Here is a 20,621-nt window from a genome sequence, read left to right on the forward strand (position 1 = left end):
AGGGGAAATAGCTTGCACTTAGATCCGCTCTCCTCGTCTGCCTTCGCTGTCTGCATTCGTAACACCTGCACTTTATTTGGTACCAAATATCCTCATTGCTTATTTTTACTGGTAATTCTTCATCCCAGAGCTGACCTCTTTATTTTATTAACAATTATTGTAAGTGTTTTTTATTTATTTATTTTTTTACCAAAATTTAATTGGAAACGTGTGTGTGTGTGTGTGTGTGTGTGTGTGTGTGTGTGTGTGTGTGCGTGATGTTTGTTATTTTCTGTTATTTATATTTCAGTGATCTGACATCTTGTTTCAATGACAGTTACTGTACTTTGAAATGTGGAATTAAAATGCCAAATGGAAATTTGTCTGGTTTGATCAATCATTATTCTTGATAAACTGCATGCTATAAATATTTAAAAAAAAAAATATATATATATATATTTATACACACACACAATAAGCGGCGGCAGATCGCTCGGAAATAGCGTTTGCCTCCGACGCCCTGCGGAAGGTCCGCCTTCGATATAACGGCGGCAGAACGGCGGATGGCCAGGGGTCTGGCCGCGGAACGAAGGCGGTAGGAAGGCGGCTGCCACTTTTAAAAAGCGGCTGCCGCTGGCGGTGCGCCGTCAAATGTGTTTGCGATATCGCCATTCTGCTGCTTCTACTGCCTCCGGAGCACCGCCAGCAGCCCGCCGACTCACTGCTATCTGGGAAGATGTGTGAGGCTTACAAGGCATATTTTGGTATGCCTCCCAGGCTCAATACAAACCCTGGGCACCTTATTTCACCTGCGAACACTGCAAAAAAACTCTGGAAGGTAAGATGGACAATTGTTGTTCGGAATTTTATGTTATATTTATATTTTTAATTTTAAAATGTTTTGCAATTTTCAATGTTATTGAAAAAATATATCATATATTAAAAATGTTGCGAGAATCTCTTACATATTAGTCATGAGTAAAATAAATGTATTTTTGTAGGATGGTACAGAGGGTAAAAGAGAGCCATGAAGTTCACTATCCCAAGAATTTGGCAGGAACCTACTGACAACTCAAGTAACTGCTACTTCTGCATGGTGGACCCTTCCAAATGTCAGAATGGCAAGAATGCACCTGCTATCACATATCTGGATCTTCCTTCATCTATCGCCCCGGTGACACACTGCTATGAGCTCCCTGTACCCACTCCTCTGGAGAGAAAGCAGCCGTCTTTAGAAGAGAGCAGCAAGTCAGAGAGCGAGGAAGAGGTTGTAGATCCAGATGACAATTTCAGAGGTGAAGCTGAGGAGAGAAACCCATACTACCCCAACGCCGAGCTTTTGACATCTAGGCTCAAGCAGTGAAACTTGTTGAATGAAAATGTGCAAGTCGCAGATCAGAGGAAGCGTCACCAATCTTTTTCCAGCTTCTTCACCCATCAAGATGGGCTCTTTTTCTGCCACAATGTGACCAGTCTGTTCGAGGCAATCGGAATCACCTGTAACCAGAATGAGTGACACCTCTTCATTGACAGCTCATCCAGAAGCCTCAAAGCCGTTCTTCTCCATAATGGTAACAAGTACCCGTCTCTTCCCCTGACTCACTCAGTGCACCTCAAAGAGGTTTACATCTGCATCAAGACCTTGCTGGATGCCTTGAAGTATAATGAGTACATTTGGGGTCTGCTTCGTGAAAGTGATTTACAGTATAATCATAAATCTTGAAAAACGACTCGCTTATAAATCATTTGTAGGCATTTTTGTATTACTTTAGTATAAATGCATGTTAATTTGGATTCATATGTGGTTTTTTTCTTACTTTATGTGAACGAAAAGACACAAATTTGCCCGATGGAAATAGGTCTCATTGGAAATAGGTCATTTTCAAAATATCACTGTCCTGGTCACAAAAGCAAAGTTTGTGGAGAATAATAGCCATTTTCTATACTTTTGAGGCAAAAGCAATTAGGAAATAACACTTACTACCCAGGAAAAAAAATTGTTTTAAATAAGTGTAATCATTCCGCAAACTCGCCTCAACTCCTCTCAGCATTCGAGCTCGCCGCACAGCCCCGATAACATGAAGCAAGCGCTGCTACAAACTTCCACTCATCTCTACACTATAACATAACTTTCCCTCTTCCCATCAGAACAAACGCTTCATGCAAATATAATCAAAATATCATTTAATTATTTTTATTTTTTTAATTGCTGCATGATTTTAATCTGTCATAATTTTAAGCTCCACCCAAGTTTAATATAACCAGTTTAAATCGACGCAGAACATTTCAGCTTGGCACATTACTTTATATACAATATTTCAACAAGTCATCAATATAAACAAATCGTTTTATTCACCACACTGCAAACGGTGCCCTTATATTATCTATTAAATCCAACTCTCAGGCACAAACTCCTATGATTTCATACGTCATCGTAAAATGAGACGAGTCACCCCATGCCAATAACATAGAGTTATGAAATGACTCTCATTATGTTAGAAAATAATATACAAAGGTCCAAAACATTCGCATAAATTAATAAACATCAGACTATGGCATTCATCTGGGCACTCAGTTTCAGGTGCCTTCTAATTTCATGACAAACCAACTTTAAATTACGTTATTCATATGCTCAAACAAGTTTCCTGACATTGTCTTACACATGTTCCCGATATTTAATCTAGCAACAATTATGTTCAGGCATCCGCAGATGGTCTGTTTACCACATTACCATGTTTTCCTATTGGCTCAACACATTGGCTAAATCCTTAAGCAGCACAAATGTCCTTTCCAGGTGCCTCAACTGCGGCATCTTTCGAGCTGTGTGATTAAACCGCCCACTACACCACAAACAGTGCAATGTGTTGTCCAAGCGCCGCAACTGTGGCATCTTTAGGACCATACAATTAACTCCCACTACATGGCAAACGGTGCAAACGTACCATCCAAGCTCCACTGTTCACCTGCCACAACAGCAGCATGTCTTTCAGACCATGCATCTCAGCCTCCATGGCACCGTAACCCATATTATGCCACTCATACCAAATTAACCATCACCCACCAAACAACTGACAACAATCTGCCTGTTTCAGGTCTTCCCTAAACAGTTCACCATAAGCCTACATCTCTGCATCAATCAATTTAATTCTAACATAGCCTAGTAGACGCCCTCACATCAAATGCCATGCCGTAGAGTGCTTGCTCATTTGCAGTGTAAACTTTTCACATGAAAAAATTTGCTCTTCCTGTTAAACTCCATGTGAGTTTGTGCTCAAGGTTTCATCCCGATCATCCTACCATAGAATGCTGTGCAGGCCCATACCTGTGGATCCAGCCACTCGCAGCTTCGAGCGAGCTCGGTAAAATTCAGCATAAACCTTCTCACACGAATCATATGCTCTCCTATTGAACGCTGTGCAGTCCCGCACCCGAGGACTCAGCCGTTCATATCACAAATGCCCACACAAGCTTGTATCCTGACATTGCCTCAGATACATTCCAGGTGCCTATCCACGGGCCTCTGGAGTGGATACCCATGTGAGGCTGCCTCCACTGGAGAACCTATTCCAGACCTAATCACCTCATCACTTTATCCCCCTCCCTTCTACCATTTTAATCTCTCCTACGCTGCAATCATTCCCGGCACGAGCTGTCTCCGCAAGCCAACTTCGTCCCAAATCCCTCCTCAAAAACAAAACAGACTTCCACTACACTGCAAACAGTGCACACACTGTCCAAGTGGCGTAACTGCGGTATCTTTCAGGCTGTGCAAGCAAACCTACTACTACACAGTAAATAGCACAAATACGCTGTTCAAGCACCTCAATCGTGGCATCATTAGGGAAATGCGACAAACTCCAACAACACGGCAAACAGTACAAATGCACTGTCTAAGTGCCACAACTGTTCACGTGCCACAACCTCGGCACATCTTTCAGACCATGCGTCTCAGCCCCCATGGCTCCGTAATCCATAATATGCCACTCATACTAAACGAACCATCACCACCTAGTGATTGACAATCAGGCTGCTTTACGTCTTCCCTAAACAGTCTACCACAAGCCGGCATCTCCACATCAATCAATTTCAGTCAAATATCGCCTACTAATCACCCTCACGTAGAACGCATTTCAGTGCAACTGGTCTCATTCCCTTTCAGCAAAGTCAAATCACAAGTAAGATTAAAGAACTTAATAAAATACTGTATTCTATCAGGGACATGCCCATCCCAAATCTCTCACAGGGACCAGATGCTGTATGCAGATTAGGTGCATTCTTTGTAAACATCAAATTACCTACTCAATCACAAGTTTCAAAGGTCTACTTACAACTCCCTAAATTGTAAACCAAATCCTGGATAACATCAAACAAACACATCTGAAACAATAATAGAATTGTTGGTACTTAAGGAGAGATGGCAGAAGAGCTCAGTATGTCTGTTGTCATATGTCCCACACAATTACTGTGTGTAGTTTGCTCTAGCAGGTATGCAATTCTTATTTCTTATGTTTTGATAAATGTCTAATTGGAATTTATGAATGTATTATTTTAACTAAATGAATTGTTACATTTGAGTTTATTCTGAAATTATTGTCTTTAGGAAATTACATCCAAGTTTCTGCAAATCTATGACCAGGTTAGTAGCGGACTAAAGCTCAGTTCTGAGTGGAGCATGGGACACACTGACTGAGAATTTAGAGCTCCAACTAAAAAATTGCTATTAGTTCAAGTGTACATTAAAGTGTACATGCTGAATATAGAATTTCTGTTTAAGACAACATGAAGTTGTTGACGAAGCCTAAATAAGGTGAAGTCTAAACCTCTGGTTATTGTAATATTTTTGGGTATTGTTATTAAACTCAAGAGATTCGTCTTATTCCTTCCAAAGCATCACTTCCACACCTCATGAGGCTATGACACCAGCGACCAGGGAAATGCATCTGTTTCATTCAGAAATTTTCTTCGGAGCCGATCGGTTGTGTATGCAGCGAGCTGTGAGTCACAGTCTGTTTTCTTCCCATCTCTGAGCGATTGCTGTTGGATCTATGGCGCATATCAGCGGCTTTCTCCTTCTCTGCATAGCAGTGCAGCTTTGCCAATGGGCGCTTCGACAGCGCTAGTAAAAGAGACATTTTCACTAAAAGAGTATTTTCTCTAAAAGAGCAATACACAGTGGCGTTGAACGTCTTTTTCAGGAAGCGTCTTTATAAAGATGCCTTTCTGCCTCGGTGTAGTTCCTGGATGCGGTCGAGTGCTCTCTGCTCCTGACAGTCACAGGCGCTGCCTCGTGTGTCTGGGCCATGATCACACCGAGGAAGCATTTGTGGATGGTTCATGTTCTCACTGCGAGAATCTTACCAAGGCAATGTTGCAGTCGCGGCTTTCCTTCCTATGATGGAACACCACTCCAGCCACTCCAGCCACCCCCCGCGTCGCTCCTTCTTCCCACGGGATTGAGGACAACCCGACTGGAGATGGAGGCGATTTTGGGTTGGCAGCGGGCTCGGTTTCTCCAGGTATGTCCCCACAAACCACCTGCCCCCCTGACACGACTGTTGACTTCCGTCCGGGCTCGAGGCAACTGCGGCTCGCCTCACAGCCAGCCTGCCTATCCTCTTGAGCCCCCCGAGAAGGATGAGCTCGCCGCTGCATCGGAGAGTGGTCCGGCGTCTGACGTGGATGACTCGACTGGGCTGCCGCCGTCGGGACAGCACGCCCTGTCTAAGGCTGACGCCCAGATGCATGTGGAAATTGCGACTCTCTTAATCAAAGACACGATAGAGCCTGTCCCTCCAACCGAGATGAAGAAGGCCCTTACTTCATCGTACCCAAGAAAGGCGCCAGCTTAAGACCGATCTTGGACTTGCGATTTTCAACTGGGCCTTGTACAACAGCACCACCATGGTAGCGTACATAAATCGCCAAGGCAGCGTAATTTCTCAGGGATGGGGCACGCTAAGGCATCCGCACCCAGACCTCTGGAACCTCCACTTCTGACCCCTGGATGGGATGCGGAAGATCTAGCTAGATCAACCACCTGCTGTTGTAGACACGATCAATAAAGCCAGAGCTCCCTCTACCAGGCAACTTTACGCCCTGAAGTGGTGCTTGTTCACAAATTGGTGTTCTTCATGGGCTGAAGACCCAGAGAGGTACGCAGTTACGTCAGTGCTTTCATTGCTGCAGGAGAGGTTGGAGGGGAGGCTGTCCCCCTCCACCTTGAAGGTGTATGCAGGCCCAGCCCATTCGTTGCTGTGTCCGGTACGTGCTTTGCGTATCTACTTGGACTGCACGCAGATTTTTATACGTTCTGAGCAGCTCTTTGTCTGCTTTGGTGGACAGCGGAAAGGGAACGCTGTCTCCAAACAGAGGCTTTCCCACTGGGTAGTGGATGCCATTACGTTGGCCTATCACACCCAGGCCGCCCCCCCACCCCCCTTGCGAGTCCGAGCACATTCAACAAGAAGTGTTGCGTCCTCATGGGCAATGGCCAGGGGCACCTCCCTAGCATATGCAGTGCAGCGGGTTGGGCAACACCCAATAACTTTGCGAGATTTTACAATCTCAGGGTTGAGTCAGTTTCATCCCGTGTTTTCTCAGGTCTGAGCCGGTAGAACTCGGTACACACTGACAAACTGACCAGGTAGACCGCTTGCACCTAGCGCCCTTTCCCTCCATTGAGGTAATACCATGCGCTTTTACCCCAGGAGATCCCGAACTCGGCTCCCTTGATGACTCCTCCCTGGCCCTCTGGTCTGCGAATTCAGCGGAGGAATTCGCCGACCAAGACCAATGCGGGTACTCAATTAACCTTGTACTGGAATAGGTGCTCCACAGGACGGGCTCCCACATGGACTTTTCCCCCTGTGTGTATTTTCCGCAGCACGGGCCCCTTGCGAGTGGCCCCACGTCTCCCTTGGGCAGTCCTCACGGACACCCGGTCGCCATGTTTGTAGCAACTCAGGATCTACCACCGCGCCATTCTCCACATGTGACCTAAAAGCCCAAGTGATGTATTTCACCACTCTTTACCTCCCCCAGTCTGGGCAGGTGTGGTGTCCGCAGGGTCTTTCCCCCCTGAAAGAATAGGAAAACTGTGAAAGAACGCCTTCCCCGATGCATGTGATAGCGTTAAGATGGCCACAGCCGCTTTTACTCTATGCGAGAAACTTAGAGAGAGAAAAGGCGCGGCCTGCTCCCATGCTTGGCACGTCGCCTTGTTCCCCCCATCGGGGTGTAAAGAACCAGAAGGTTTTGCCGATTTTATGGGGCATTGGGGAAGGGTAAGTGCAGCCTGGCACAGCCTGTTGTTTTGGCACGCAAGCTACCTGCCCGTACCTGTGTCAGCGGTGCACGTACACGGTTCAGCGCATGGCGTGATTTAAATTGGACCCCTAGTGTCACTTCTTTGACACAACGTCGTAGTGAGCGACAGACAGGGAACATCTAGGTTACGGATATAACCTCTGTTCCCTGATAGAGGGAACAAGACTTTGTGTCCTCCCGGCCACGTCGCTGAACCGAGCCACTGTTGCGGCCGAACCTCACTGTCGGCTCCATCCTGAATGAAACAGATGCATTTCCCTCCGTTTATACCCGTATGTCTGGGGGCAGGACATGCAAATTCTGTCTGCCAACTTCTCTGGCCTTTTTTCATAAGTCAGAGGCATATTTCGGTGCTCAAGAGAGACCCCTAGTGTCGCTTCTTCGACACAACGTCTCGTTCCCTCCATCAGGGAATGGAGGTTACATCCTTAACCTACGTTTCTGGTCATCTTTTGGGGGGCATTCAAGCTCAGGTCAAGTCTCAAGCCCTCTGCCAGGGACACCAAGCCACATATGTTTATGTTATCCACACTGCAGGATTACATTAACTACTGAAATGGTGTTTCATTAACAAAGTTCGGGAGGAGCAAGTTAATTTAATCCAACCAATCACAGTGTATATAAACAGCTGCTTACCGCTACATAGCATTAAGAGTTTTCGGCTTCCCACCACCTCCCCATCTCTTCTTATCTATTCCATCAATAATAATCCAGTTTGCGAGGCATTCTAGCTCAGTTCAAGTCTCGAGCCACAAGCCCTCCACCAGAGACAGCAAGCCACATAGGTTTACGCTATCCTCACTGCAGCATTACATTAATTTGCAAACTACTGAAGTCCATTTAGTCTGGCTATAGTCCATAAATTTAACTTTGTAGTTTTCAGTCTCTTTACCCAAACACCAAAAGAGCAATACTTTGATGCCTCTCATTAACATCTATCCAAAAACCTAAATTGCTGTCATACTTGTTTGATAATGTGCTGTCCCAATATATATATATATATATATATATTGAAAAGATTAAACTGTTTCAAGATCTCTGTCAAAACTGCCCTATTCCACAGAGTTATGTACTTCTCCACTAAAAATAAACATCAATTAATCACATAATAAAAACTGAGATTTGTATAGAGAGCATCAGTCACTTTTAGAAAATGACTGTGAGTAAGAAATGAATGCTGCAGTTTTAAATAGTAAAGACTGAGTAAAACATGAGGAGAACTTCTCCCCAGTGATGAGCAGCATTAGGTGTTAAAATGAGCATCATGTTTAGTGTCAGTTGCAATGATAAAAAACTAAATCTGCAGCTGTTCTCTGTGAACTAGAAGCAATGCTCCCTGGAGTCAATCAATAAAAAACCACACATAAGCAACCTCATATATCTGAGAACACATACTGTATTTAGATTATCAGATTAATACTATGATGTTAACATGTGTCTTTCTCAATTCCAAGGAGTCAAATAATGCCACTTGTGCAAGAGCCCTGTGCCTCACTATGTAGACAACTCGGCTTCTTAATTGGGATGCAGCTGGTAAGCCTACTGCGCTCAATAAGAAACCTTTGGCGTCAATAACCCAAGGGTTTCAGAACATGATCATCATTAAATAATAGGTTGGGGTATAATCTTGTCATCATGACATGATATGTTTTGGGCAATATATTCGATATAAACTCAACAACATTTATTAGTTGCTGTGATTAATGTTTAATCAGCTATTGTTTGTACACATTCTGCTGTTACGGTTTTCTTTTTTAGTTGGCCATTTAAAACAGAACCCCAAGTTGTGCTTCCAGTTTAACAGTAACGACAGAAGTATCTTTGATGAAAGTTGATGCAGATGAGGTTCACAAACATTATGACACATAAACTTCTACAGAAAACAAAAGATTAAAACATGATTTGCTGTGAACTCAAAAAATTGTAATGATGAGTTCAAAATTAAAAATTAAACTCCAAAGTATCATCTCACCTTCTAATTTAATATATAGAATTAAATGTGCAATTAATAAAAAATTGCAGCTTTCTTCAAAAGTAAACATACAGAATTACAAATTGGACATATTTTAGCCAGCAAAATGATCAAGATATTTAGAAAAATCTATATCTATATGTTATATTGATGGCCTACAAGTAAGTCTATTCATGCTTTTCTCGTTGACAAAAGGAATGAAAACTATATAATGCTAAAAAGACACAGAGATGCGCAGGGCTCTTGCACAAGTGCAGTATTTGATACCTTGGGAGTGAGAACGGATTGGTAGTATTGACTGGATTCAAGTGTAGAATCTGACAAGCAGGAGACAGACCAGTATGCAGTGCATACCTACGATGATAAAGGGATTCAAAAACCTTTGTTTGATCATGTTAGCATTATATTGCATCAGCACCTTGCAGGGAGGTCATGACCCACATATTGAAAAAAGTGTTGTTAGGTTTGTTTCTATGAAAACTATAATAAATAAATAAATAAATGGATCTGCACTGTTGTTGTTTTTAGGGATGTGCAAAAACAAGTGAACAACCTGAAACAGAAGAGGTTGATTCAAAATATGCATTTTTATATAGCTACTGTATATGTGTTATGATTTGTGTGAAGCAGGACAAGGCAGACGGGTGTTTAGGATCCAAACGCAGTTTTATTTGAGACTACACAAAGTAAACAAACTCAGGAACAAAAGAAAGGGTCCACGATGGGAAAAAGAAACTAAAACATGAGATGACATACAAGGGTGAACAGGGAGCGAACATCCACGAAGGGCGGGGTAACCTCGAACGAACAAACAACAGGAAAACATAAACAGCAGGGTTATCCTGAACGAACCAGGGTTATCCTCGAGCGGACCAGCTAACTGCAGGGAACAAGAACGAAGAACACACAAGAGCTTTAATAACGTAAGAACGAACATGCAACGCCAACGAACGACAAAGGGAAGGGAAGAAAGCAGGGTTTAAATAAACAGACAAGGTAATGACAAAATAACAGACAGGTGCGGACAATAACACAGTGATCAGGGCTGGGAGTGTGATCCGGGAATTGTGGGAAGTGCAGTTTCACACACGGACAGTGAGACTCAGGGCGGACAACAGGGAAAACGTGACATGGAACGGGATCGGTGACGGGTGAAACGGAAAACACGGAGCAGACAACAAGGAAATGTGACATAAACGTGACTAGTGAGACAGAGAACACAGGGCAGACAACAGGGGATCGTAACAATATGATTGTATATTTTAGATATTTGACAATTTCACAGTACATAACATCAGCCAGCTAAGCTTTGGTGGTAAAAGTCCAGACTTTGTTGTGATCTCTCAGTAAATACCAGTCTGTTCTGCTGAAGGTTGTGTGACTTTCAGTCTCATCTTGACACAACCAATCCTAAAACAGCATGTATTAATCATTCACATCCAAGTGCTATTCTCCCTTTGAAAAAAGAAGGACAGGCCTTTTTTAGAAAAGGTCAACCTTTCAAATAGCCGACAGGGAATGAGAAAGTGTTAAGAGATCATTTATCACCCTTTGATTGGCACAAAAGTCTTAGTATCTTAACTATAGCAATGTTCTCAAACTGTGTGCAGTGTTTCCCCATATGCATTTTGCAGCCACTGCTGAATTATGAGCGCCACTGTTGGGTTTTCACGTGTTCATTTAATATTCTTGATGCAACATAATGCTTGCCAGCCCCAGTCAGCTGTGCATTTTGTACACTGTGAAAGAGACCCCATCACACACACACAAATACACACACTTACTCACAGTGACGTCACTGCATAACAAGTGTCAAACTTGCCTCATTTCAAGTGGCCCGCGAGCTCATTTCTGAAATGTAGGATGGCAGGGGATCACAATGTTTCACTGAACAATCAGCTAGTGCCTTGTGAATATAAATGAGCCTTCCACTGTCATCTGTATGTTTTGGAGTGCATTTTCTCTCTTCAAAAGCAGAATGAAACAGTGCTACACATGTCAATTATCAACACAGCTTAATCATAGCAGCACGAGGGTAGAGCAGGTGCGGTAATTCACGGACAGGTCTAAACTGCACAGACTATTTTAAATGTGCTTGTGAACCAGTGAGATTTGCGGCGGGGATTGTGAAACCCCTTTAAAATGTGGTAAAACATTTTGTAAAACATCCTAGGGGAAACACTGAGATGTTTTTAATTTGGCTGATTTACATTTATGCATTTGGTAGATGCTTTTACCAAAGCGACTTACAGTGCACTTATTACAGGGACAATCCCCCTGGAGCAACCTGGAGTTAAGTGCACAATGGTGGTGACCGTGGGGATCGAACCAGCAACCTTCTGATTAACAGTTATGTGCTTTAGCCCACTACGCCACCACCACTCCTATTCATTTGCAATCAATTGCAATGAATTGACCATCTATGAATAATTTTGTCACAGCCATTTCATCCTGGAAAGGACATGGATGCCAATTGCCAGCAGTTGTTTTTTTTTTTACATTTTTTTAAGCAGAGCATCTTAGAGCAAAACATTTTCCACCAGTAGAGATTTGTATTAAGGATGTGGATGGATAGTCATGAAAAAAATGACTTCTGTTATTCTACACGTGCAGTAGAGGTCTCCAACCTAGCAAATTGAAGGAGTTCAGGTCGGGTTCAGGTCAGTTTTTAAGCATAAGGTTATAGAGTTCAGTCATATGAACTCACTTAAAGATTTAGCATGTTAATGTGGGTATGAAATACTGATAGGATATTGATCTTAGTGGACTAGATCTGATACTCTCTGCTGCCTGTTCTGTACGGATACTTGGTACTGCTAGAACATACACAGACAGACTGAGTTAAGCAAATGGACATGCCACTGCGGCTGCACAATTAGACAAACTCAAGACACGCTGCATTGAGCATGTAGGACATGCTGCTGCACAAATAGACTTACATACTATTACACAAAAAAAGCAAGGAGGCTGCACAAACGTATACCACATAAACATGAAACATGGCACCCCAACCAAGTAGATCTATCACCAAGAATTGTGACTCTGAAGAGCCATGAGCACCAAGTGTATGCTAGCTACTGTACAGTATGTGTGCCATGGCCACTGGACAAATTTTGTAACACTAACAAACTACATTTCTGAGTGCCTTGGTCTGCTTGGCAGAAAGGCTTGAATGGCTAGTGACCTGACTCAATGTGTACCTGGACCTGGAAAGCCCAGAGCTTTTTAACTAATGACTTATTCTAGCTATAAGTTGATTTATTTAAACTAATAACCTACAAGAGCGATGGGTGCCAGATCAGATTTGGCTAAGGCTTAAGGTTTAATGTGTCATGTCATAAGCAGACCTTACTGTCCAAGCTGAAAGAAGAAAAAGCCCCAGCAACCACCTGAGCATTTTCAGTGAAAAATATCAAAGCACGTTGCAGTGAAACCGGCTTTAACTGTGTTAATTACATTTTCAACAATGAGAGAGACAAAAGTCGATTGGCTACCCGATTAGATTTCAAAGGACCAATCAGCTTACACCATGTGAGCTGATTGGATTAACATGTCACAAATGAGCGAGCTGATTCGCTAACAGATAACAAGTCCAAAGAACCTATCAGCATGCATAGAGTTACAAGGATGAACTTCAGTCATTTATGGCAGTGGTTCTCAACCCTGTTCCTGGAGGCCCCCCAACACTGCTAATTTTGTAAATCTCCTTTTTCTGACACACCCAATTCAGGTATTGGAGTCTCCACTAACAAGCTTATGAGTTGAATCAGAAGTGTTTGAGTAAGGACATTTCCAATGTGTTCATCCTCTCACCTTGCTGTCAGCTGGATCTACAGTGCATTACAGTGGTCACCCTCGCACGGACGAGTGTTGTACTTCCCCTGGGCACTTCGGCGACTGAGTACACAGGTGAAAAGAGAAAGAGTATATAAAAAAAAAAAAAATAGGCTGGCATCTTTTTAAAGATTTTCTTTCATCTTGGTGCTACTGAATGTGGCCATTATCTCTCCCCACCGGATGGCCACAAAATCTGCCTCGACTGTTTGGGTCATCAGCACACTGAGGGGCTTTTGTGGAGGGGCCATGTTCTCATTGCGAAAACATGCATGTTGCGGCTCTATTCATTCTGGGAACCCAAGCGGAAGGGTCAGTGAGCACCACGGGCGATTTGGATGTAGAGATGGGAGTGCTTCTGCCGGGTCAATCCTCTCGATCGTCCCACCCTCCAACACGCTTGTTCTGCCTGGTAGAGTTGAACCTGCAAGCACTCCCCTCAGAGGAGGAAGACCCGGCCTTGTCGTTGCTATGTCCAGTGCGCACCCATTTGCATATATCTGGATCGTATACAGAGCATTAGATGCTCTGAGCAGCTCTTTGTCTGCTTTTGAGGTCAGCAGAAGGGGAAAGCTGTCTCCAAACAGAGGCTGGCCCATTGAATTGTGGATGACATTTCCTTGGTTTACCAATCCCAAGACTTGATGTGCCCCTTGGGAGTCCAGGCACACTCCACAAGAGGTGTTGCGTCCTCCTCATATGCAGAGTTGCGGGTTGAGCTACACCCAAAACATTTGCAAGATTTTACAACCTCTGCATAGAACAGGTTAAGAGGTAACAGCAAGTAGGCCGGTCGGCCGTTCGGGTGTATCGCTTTTCCCCTATCCAGGTGATAATGTGCGCTATTTTGGATGCCTCTTTAATATCTTAAGCACTATTTGGTGGCGAACTTGGCGGAGGAGTGACACCGTCTGGTCCAGTACTCGTGGTATGCCCCTTTTCAGGTGTGCCCACATACTTCGGCTCAGTGCCCCATACATGGTGATTCCCCTTTGGTAATCCTGTATGATGCTTTTCCACTGTTCGGTTTCCTCGATAGAGTTCAGCTCGGCCTCGGCCACTGTTGCTGTGTACCCTCTCCGTAGATAGGGTCCTCCCAGTGGCTTCATTTCATATGTGAACTTCCCCATCGGTGAGTCCATGTGAGGTGTTCTCTACATGTTAACCTCCCTCCGGTAGGATGGGCCACCGCCTATATCCTCCTCGGGTAAGAGCCACCACCCACCCTTAACAGGATCAGAGAGATGCGTGGTCTAAATTCGTGTTCGAGCGCTCGCTGTGAGGCATGCAGCAGATTGCCTGTGTCCGCTCCTCTGTACTTCGTGACACGGCTCAGCGCCTGCGTCGTTTCGTAAAGGTATCCTCTAGTGTCACCTCATCAACACAATGCAGAGTGAGTGACAGACAGGGATTGTTTGGTTACAGATTTGGTTACAGATAATCCACGGTAACAGACTGAATTTGGAATTTACTTATATCGTAACTTTGCTCTGTGTATGTGTAGTTGTGCATTTCTCCCATCAGGTTTGCCGTACAAAGTGTATCCACATATGCAGCTTCAGTGGGAGAATAAGTTCAATACACATACTGTTCCATCTGAGATTGCTCTGATTTCTACATTTTATTGTCATTTATCCCCATTTTAGTGAATGAATACACGGTGTCTCATCACGTCAGACAGATAGCTTGTCACTGGAATCTTATCACGTTGCATCTGATTAGGATGAGGTATAATAAACCACAGCAGTGTAACTCCACACACAACAATCCTAGTGTCCATTTCACTTAAATTACGTATTTTTAATCTTTTAGTTTTATTATTTTTGTTTGACTTTAGTGTCAGTGTTCCAACTCCTGATAAATAAGCTAATAACTGTTTATGAACCCACGTGGTTAAGTGAATATTACAAACTGTTATGTGCAGATCCCTAATTTGCATCTGTGACATTTGTTTGCAAAATGAAACTTTTTTTTATTCTAATAATTAAACTTTTGCCATTTTTATTCACATTAGAGTGGAGAGAGAACGGAAAATTATAAGAAGAATAGAGGGGAATTGCAAGCTGGATTTGAACCAAAGTTGTCCCTCAAAGGAGATGGAGCACATATGATAACTGCAAAGCCACAAGTATAAATAGTAAAATAATTTATATTTGTCTTAATATGTTGTTATAACATCTTTCCATAGGATTACATTATTAAGTTAAATATGATAATGGATCATTGACAAATAAGGTTGTCTGAGATGATAAATATGAGAAATCTTTATTAAATCTAGTTTAAAACATGTGTCAAATATTTGTGTCCATGTTGGTCTCATAAAAAATAAAAAACAAACATTGTGCGCATTTTCCAAACAATTCAATAATAATAAAACATTTAAGAGTTAATAACTTTAAAAATGTCAATTGGCATATCAATCAACTAAACACTACTTTCAATGAACCTTGAATACCTGTACGTGCACACAACGTAATGTAATAATGTAATATTATTATTATTTTTCATTTTTGAGTCACAAATAACAAGAAGTTTTCTTAGGGTTACTCCATTTGACCTGAACAAAATGTGCCTTTTCACATGTCAAAATATTTGATACTTAAAAAAAAAAAAAAAAGAAAGAAAAAACACATTTATATATATATATATATATATAAAATATTTTTTCACATGACAACAACATTGCTACCTGCATGTTGGTTACACAACCTGACTTTGATTTGGTGGCAACAATTTTCCAATATTACAAATATTTTAAAACAAAATTTCACTGCAAAACACACCACTTTTTGTTAACTATGCAACAGATATATCAAAAATAAATTGAATTCAGATATTGAAAACATGTTAATAAAAGAGGTGTATTGAAGTAGTTGTTTTGTGTTTGCATTTTAATTAATATATTTTTTTAAATTACTAAATAAATACAGACCAGAAAACGAGCATCACATCATTGACCATTTAAGTCACAGCTTCAGTCAAAGCCTTTCCCTGTATCCTAAAATTGAGTTCTTTGTACTATATATGAGGGTTACCATGTGAACCTTTGCCAGAGCCTCTTTCTCTCTTTTAAATGTAGAGAAGTATGTACACTGTGAGAGGACACTAGGGCTCTATGACATAATTGGTCATTACACCACAGATCTAAGGGGCTTACAGTGGAGTGGAGCTGGGAGAATAGTCAACGGAACAATAGAACAGCACAAACAAACCTTCCCCTCCAAACAGAGAGAGAGAGAGAGAGAGAGAGAGAGAGAGAGAGAGAAAGAAAGAGAAATCTCCATAGGATATGTCTGTGCCAGAGTAAACAAAACACACACTCTGGTCTCCACTTGCTTGGAAAACAAATTAAATAGCAGGGAAAGTCTCCCAAGGCTAGAAAAGGTGTGTTCCATCTGGCTCTGGGAGAAGAACAGGGGCTTTGATTAACATGAAATACTCTGACCTATAAAGAAGCCTAGAACGACATTGTGGTAAATATAAATAGGAGAGTTATCTGATCCAGGATTTATCATGTGAATTATTGATTCGATCAGATACTGGTCTGTTGCTGCACCAAAAATTAAACCCAAGTGGTGTTTACTGTTGAGATTAACTCTCTTTCCTTGACATCATAGGCATTGCGTAAGAGCAGAACTAATATGAAGATGTGCACAGCAGCTCAAGTGGGAAATCATTTTACAGGGTATAGGTCATTTTACACACCCTCAAATGAAAACTCTGTGGGCTCACTCTGGTTCCTACTCTACCACACTTCTACTCTAGATCAGCTCAAGACCACAGCTGGTGCTTATAGTTGATCTCAGAAAAGGGGCACTGATCAAGCATCCATCATAATGTTCTTTATCATGAGAGGAAGAAAGAAAAAAATGATTTAATAATAGAAGCTCTAGTATAAATATCTCTTCTGGGTTGCGAGGTCACACTTGGTTGCTTCATTCAAATTGCTTCTAAACCTTTGGAAGCTTTTAATGTCTTTGAAATTCTCTCTATAGTATTCAGGAAAATGAAAGGAGGTGAAATTAAATTATTGAGGCCTGTGTTAATAATTACAATTTAAGAAGCTCTCTGTGTACATTCTGGATCACTAATGCTGTCTCAGTGACCTGCTCTGATTAAATTTCATTATAACACACTATTTTTTCACACTTAATTCCATGGTTTGGATTAACCTGATGTAAGAAATGCTTCAACTGGTATATTTTGGTTGGAATGAATTCAAAGAAGCTTCATGGGAATTGATTTTTAATAACTGTAGAGCATATTTGCACTTTGTACATTCTGCAAGGGAAATTATGTACAAAGTTCATGGGAAATATTACTTACCCCATTTACTGGGTAGGTCTTCCAGCTTAGTTCTCCCAGCACAGATGTGGTGTCCAAGAGAATCACTACAGAGAAAAGGGAGGGGGAGAGGAAGATGACAGAAAAATAAATATTGTTAACTGTTAAAGTCTCCAAAAGCACAATAAATCAATTACAACATCACTAAGACAGTATGCAAAACTAACACAATTTCACTATTATTCAAAAATACTCGTACTTAGGATAAGGATCAAGAGGAATTGGACATGTTGATTAGAAATGTTCATGGACCCTGAAATCAAATTAATTACTGACAGATGTCATGCCTCACAATTTTTTTTTGCATCAGTTTAAATATGTATACCTTTCCTGTTGCGTGAGCAACCTCTGATGCACCAGTCCAGACCTCTAGTGCTACTGATAGCATTGTATTAGCAACTGGAAACGTCTAGGTTACATATGTAACCTCCGTTCCCGATGGAGGGAACGAGACATTGTGTCGGAGAAGCGACACTAGGGGTCTCTCTTGAGCGCCGAAATATGCCTCTGACTTATGAAAAAAGGCCAATGAGAAGTTGGCAGACAGTATTTGCATACCTCGCCCCCGGATATATGGGTATTTAAGCGGGCAAATACAGTGAGTTCATTCAGGATTTTTCTGAGGAGCCGGAAATGCGAAAATGGCGAGCGCTATCAGCAGGGCCGTTTTGAGAGAGAGGGCCCTGAGTCCAGCTGAGTCTAGCGGCTCGAAGGGGGGTCTCTGGTGGACCGTGAGGACCACTGAGAGATCCCAAGACGGGAACAGGCTTGGCCGGAAGGGATTTAGCCTCCGGGCACCTCTTGGGTACCTGATAATTAAGTCGTGCTTACCCAGAGACTTGCCGTCTACTGTATCGTGATGAGCCGCGATGGCGGCGACATACACCTTGAGGGTGGAAGGGGACAGCCTCCCCTCCAGCCTCTCCTGCAGAAACAAAAGCACTGACCTAACTGCGCACCTCTGTGGGTCTGCAGCCCGGGAAGAACACCAATTTGCGAACAGGCGCCATTTTAGGGTGTAAAGATGCTTGGTAGAAGGGGCTCTGGCTTGGTTGATCGTGTCTACAACGGTAGATCTAGATCTTCCATGTCCCATCCAAGGGCCAGACGTGGAGGTTCCAGAGGTCTGGGTGCGGATGCCAGAGCTTGCCCCGTCCCTGAGAAAGCAGGTCCTTCCTCAGGGGAATTCGCCAGGGAGGAGCTTTCGGGAGAAGCGTGAGGTCCGAGAACCAAGTCTGAGTGGGCCAGTACGGGGCCACTAAGGTGACTTGCTCCTTGTCCTCCCTGACTTTGCACAGCACCTGTGCAAGAAGGCTCACTGGGGGAATGCGTACTTGTGCATCCCCATGGGCCAGCTGTGTGCCAGTGCGTCTGCCCCGAAGGGAGCCTCTGTTCGGGCATACCAGAGCTGGCAGTGGGAGGTTTCTCGGAAGGCAAACAGGTCTACCTAGGCCTTGCCGAACCATTCCCAAATCAGCTGGACCGACTGGGGGTGAAGCCTCCACTCTTCACTGAGCAAGCGTTGTCGTGACTATCATATTGAGGTTGCCGGGGATGTGAGTGGCACGCAGGGACTTGAGTCTTGGCGATTTATGTACGCTACCACTGCGGTGCTGTCTGACCTGACTAGAACATGTTTATCCCGAACTAAGGGGAGAAACTACCTCAGGGTAAACAAAACATTTCTTACAAAATTTCATCATTACAAATTAAATAATAAATATTCACCTTGCAAAGTTTAGTTGAAAAATATTAAATGTATTATTCAACTAAGTTAGATTAAATTTATATTTATATTTAAATTAGTATATTTACATTTATAAAAACTGACTACAATCATTGACAACAAGGCAGGTGAAACTTCGATAACGTTACTAATTGGAGCTGAATGTGATGACATACAGATTGTGATAAAGTTTTATTTGGTGAGGACCTTTTTATCATGAAAAAAAAAACTTCTAAGTGGCTCTTCAGCATAAAACCAATCTAAACGGTGCACTATCATTTGTGAATTGCACTGTGTCACTGGCATGAAAGTTTCAACACAAAAAAAACTATATAGGATTGTGGCAGGGCGGAGGGCGGGGCCGGGTCGCGATCATACACACCCGGTCCTGTATTAGGTTAATCAAGCCTCTGAGGTTTAAAGGTCGACTGCAGAGGATCGTGCGGGAGAGAGAGATCGTTAGCGGACATGTCCGTCATGTGTGTGTTTGTGTCTTCTTTTAAGTTTATCATTAAACTATTATTTATACTGAAAAGCCGGTTCTCGCCTCCTCCTTTCCATTGATCACTTTACAAGGATATTAATGAATATATGATAAAAATTTCTATTTTTCCACTCTGTCATATCAGCATTTATGTATTGTGCCTTATTAATTTGAGATATAATCACAAATTATTATTTACATATTAAAATATATTTATTATATTTATCCTACTTTTAAAAAAATAACATTTCAATGGAAATGTAATTTTTTACAGCTGAAAGTGAAACTAAAAGTTTGAACATCATCCGAAACAAGAAAACTTAAATGCATGGCTTTTTAACACTTCCGTTAACAAATTTGAAGGCTGCTTTTTAGATAAAAAAGGTAAACATTATATTATGCAGCAAGACATAGAGCTTATGGCCTACTAGCTAAGCATTGCCTTAGTTGTGCAACCAAAGTAAGCACTAACTTACAAACTAACTAGTACTGTAGTTACAAAGCCCTTTATTTAAATATTATGTCCCAACTTACATAAGTCAGACCTTTGCATTTTACATTCAAATACCTATGAATGCTAATGAGATAATATACTGTATATATATATATATATATATATATATATACATATACATTCTTGCAAAAGCCATGTAACAAAGATACATCAGGCTTCAGTACCAGCTATGATACTCTTAATGGAGCCTTTTGTTTGACATAATTTATAGACAAGATCCAATGACAAAAACCATAGTGAAAGAATAAATTAATTAAACTGTTCACTGACAATCAAAAATGAGCACATACCATTTAGCCAGCATGCTAATAACATTTCCTAATTGAAGCTAGTCACATCAACTCTCCCCAGCAGGTGATTAGAGTTGGTACTCAAAATAAAAAACAGAGTCATTAGCACCCACATACGCCAATTTGATATGATGAATGTGTAATTTCCCTTT

The 20,621-nt window shown here is 42.1% G+C and overlaps 1 protein-coding gene across 2 annotated transcripts in view; it reads right to left on the minus strand.

Moving 5' to 3' along the window:
• Positions 1 to 20,621, minus strand: part of LOC127643722 (ephrin type-A receptor 6-like) — a 284,814-nt gene that overhangs the window by 238,246 nt on the left and 25,947 nt on the right. For both annotated transcript variants that reach the window (XM_052126561.1, XM_052126560.1), the window contains exon 2: positions 17,438 to 17,502. In XM_052126561.1, coding sequence (XP_051982521.1) covers positions 17,438 to 17,502 — 65 coding nt within the window. The remainder of the gene's footprint in view (positions 1 to 17,437; positions 17,503 to 20,621) is intronic.

Source organism: Xyrauchen texanus, chromosome 5 (genome assembly GCF_025860055.1).
Source record: "Xyrauchen texanus isolate HMW12.3.18 chromosome 5, RBS_HiC_50CHRs, whole genome shotgun sequence".
Lineage (NCBI taxonomy): Eukaryota > Metazoa > Chordata > Actinopteri > Cypriniformes > Catostomidae > Xyrauchen > Xyrauchen texanus.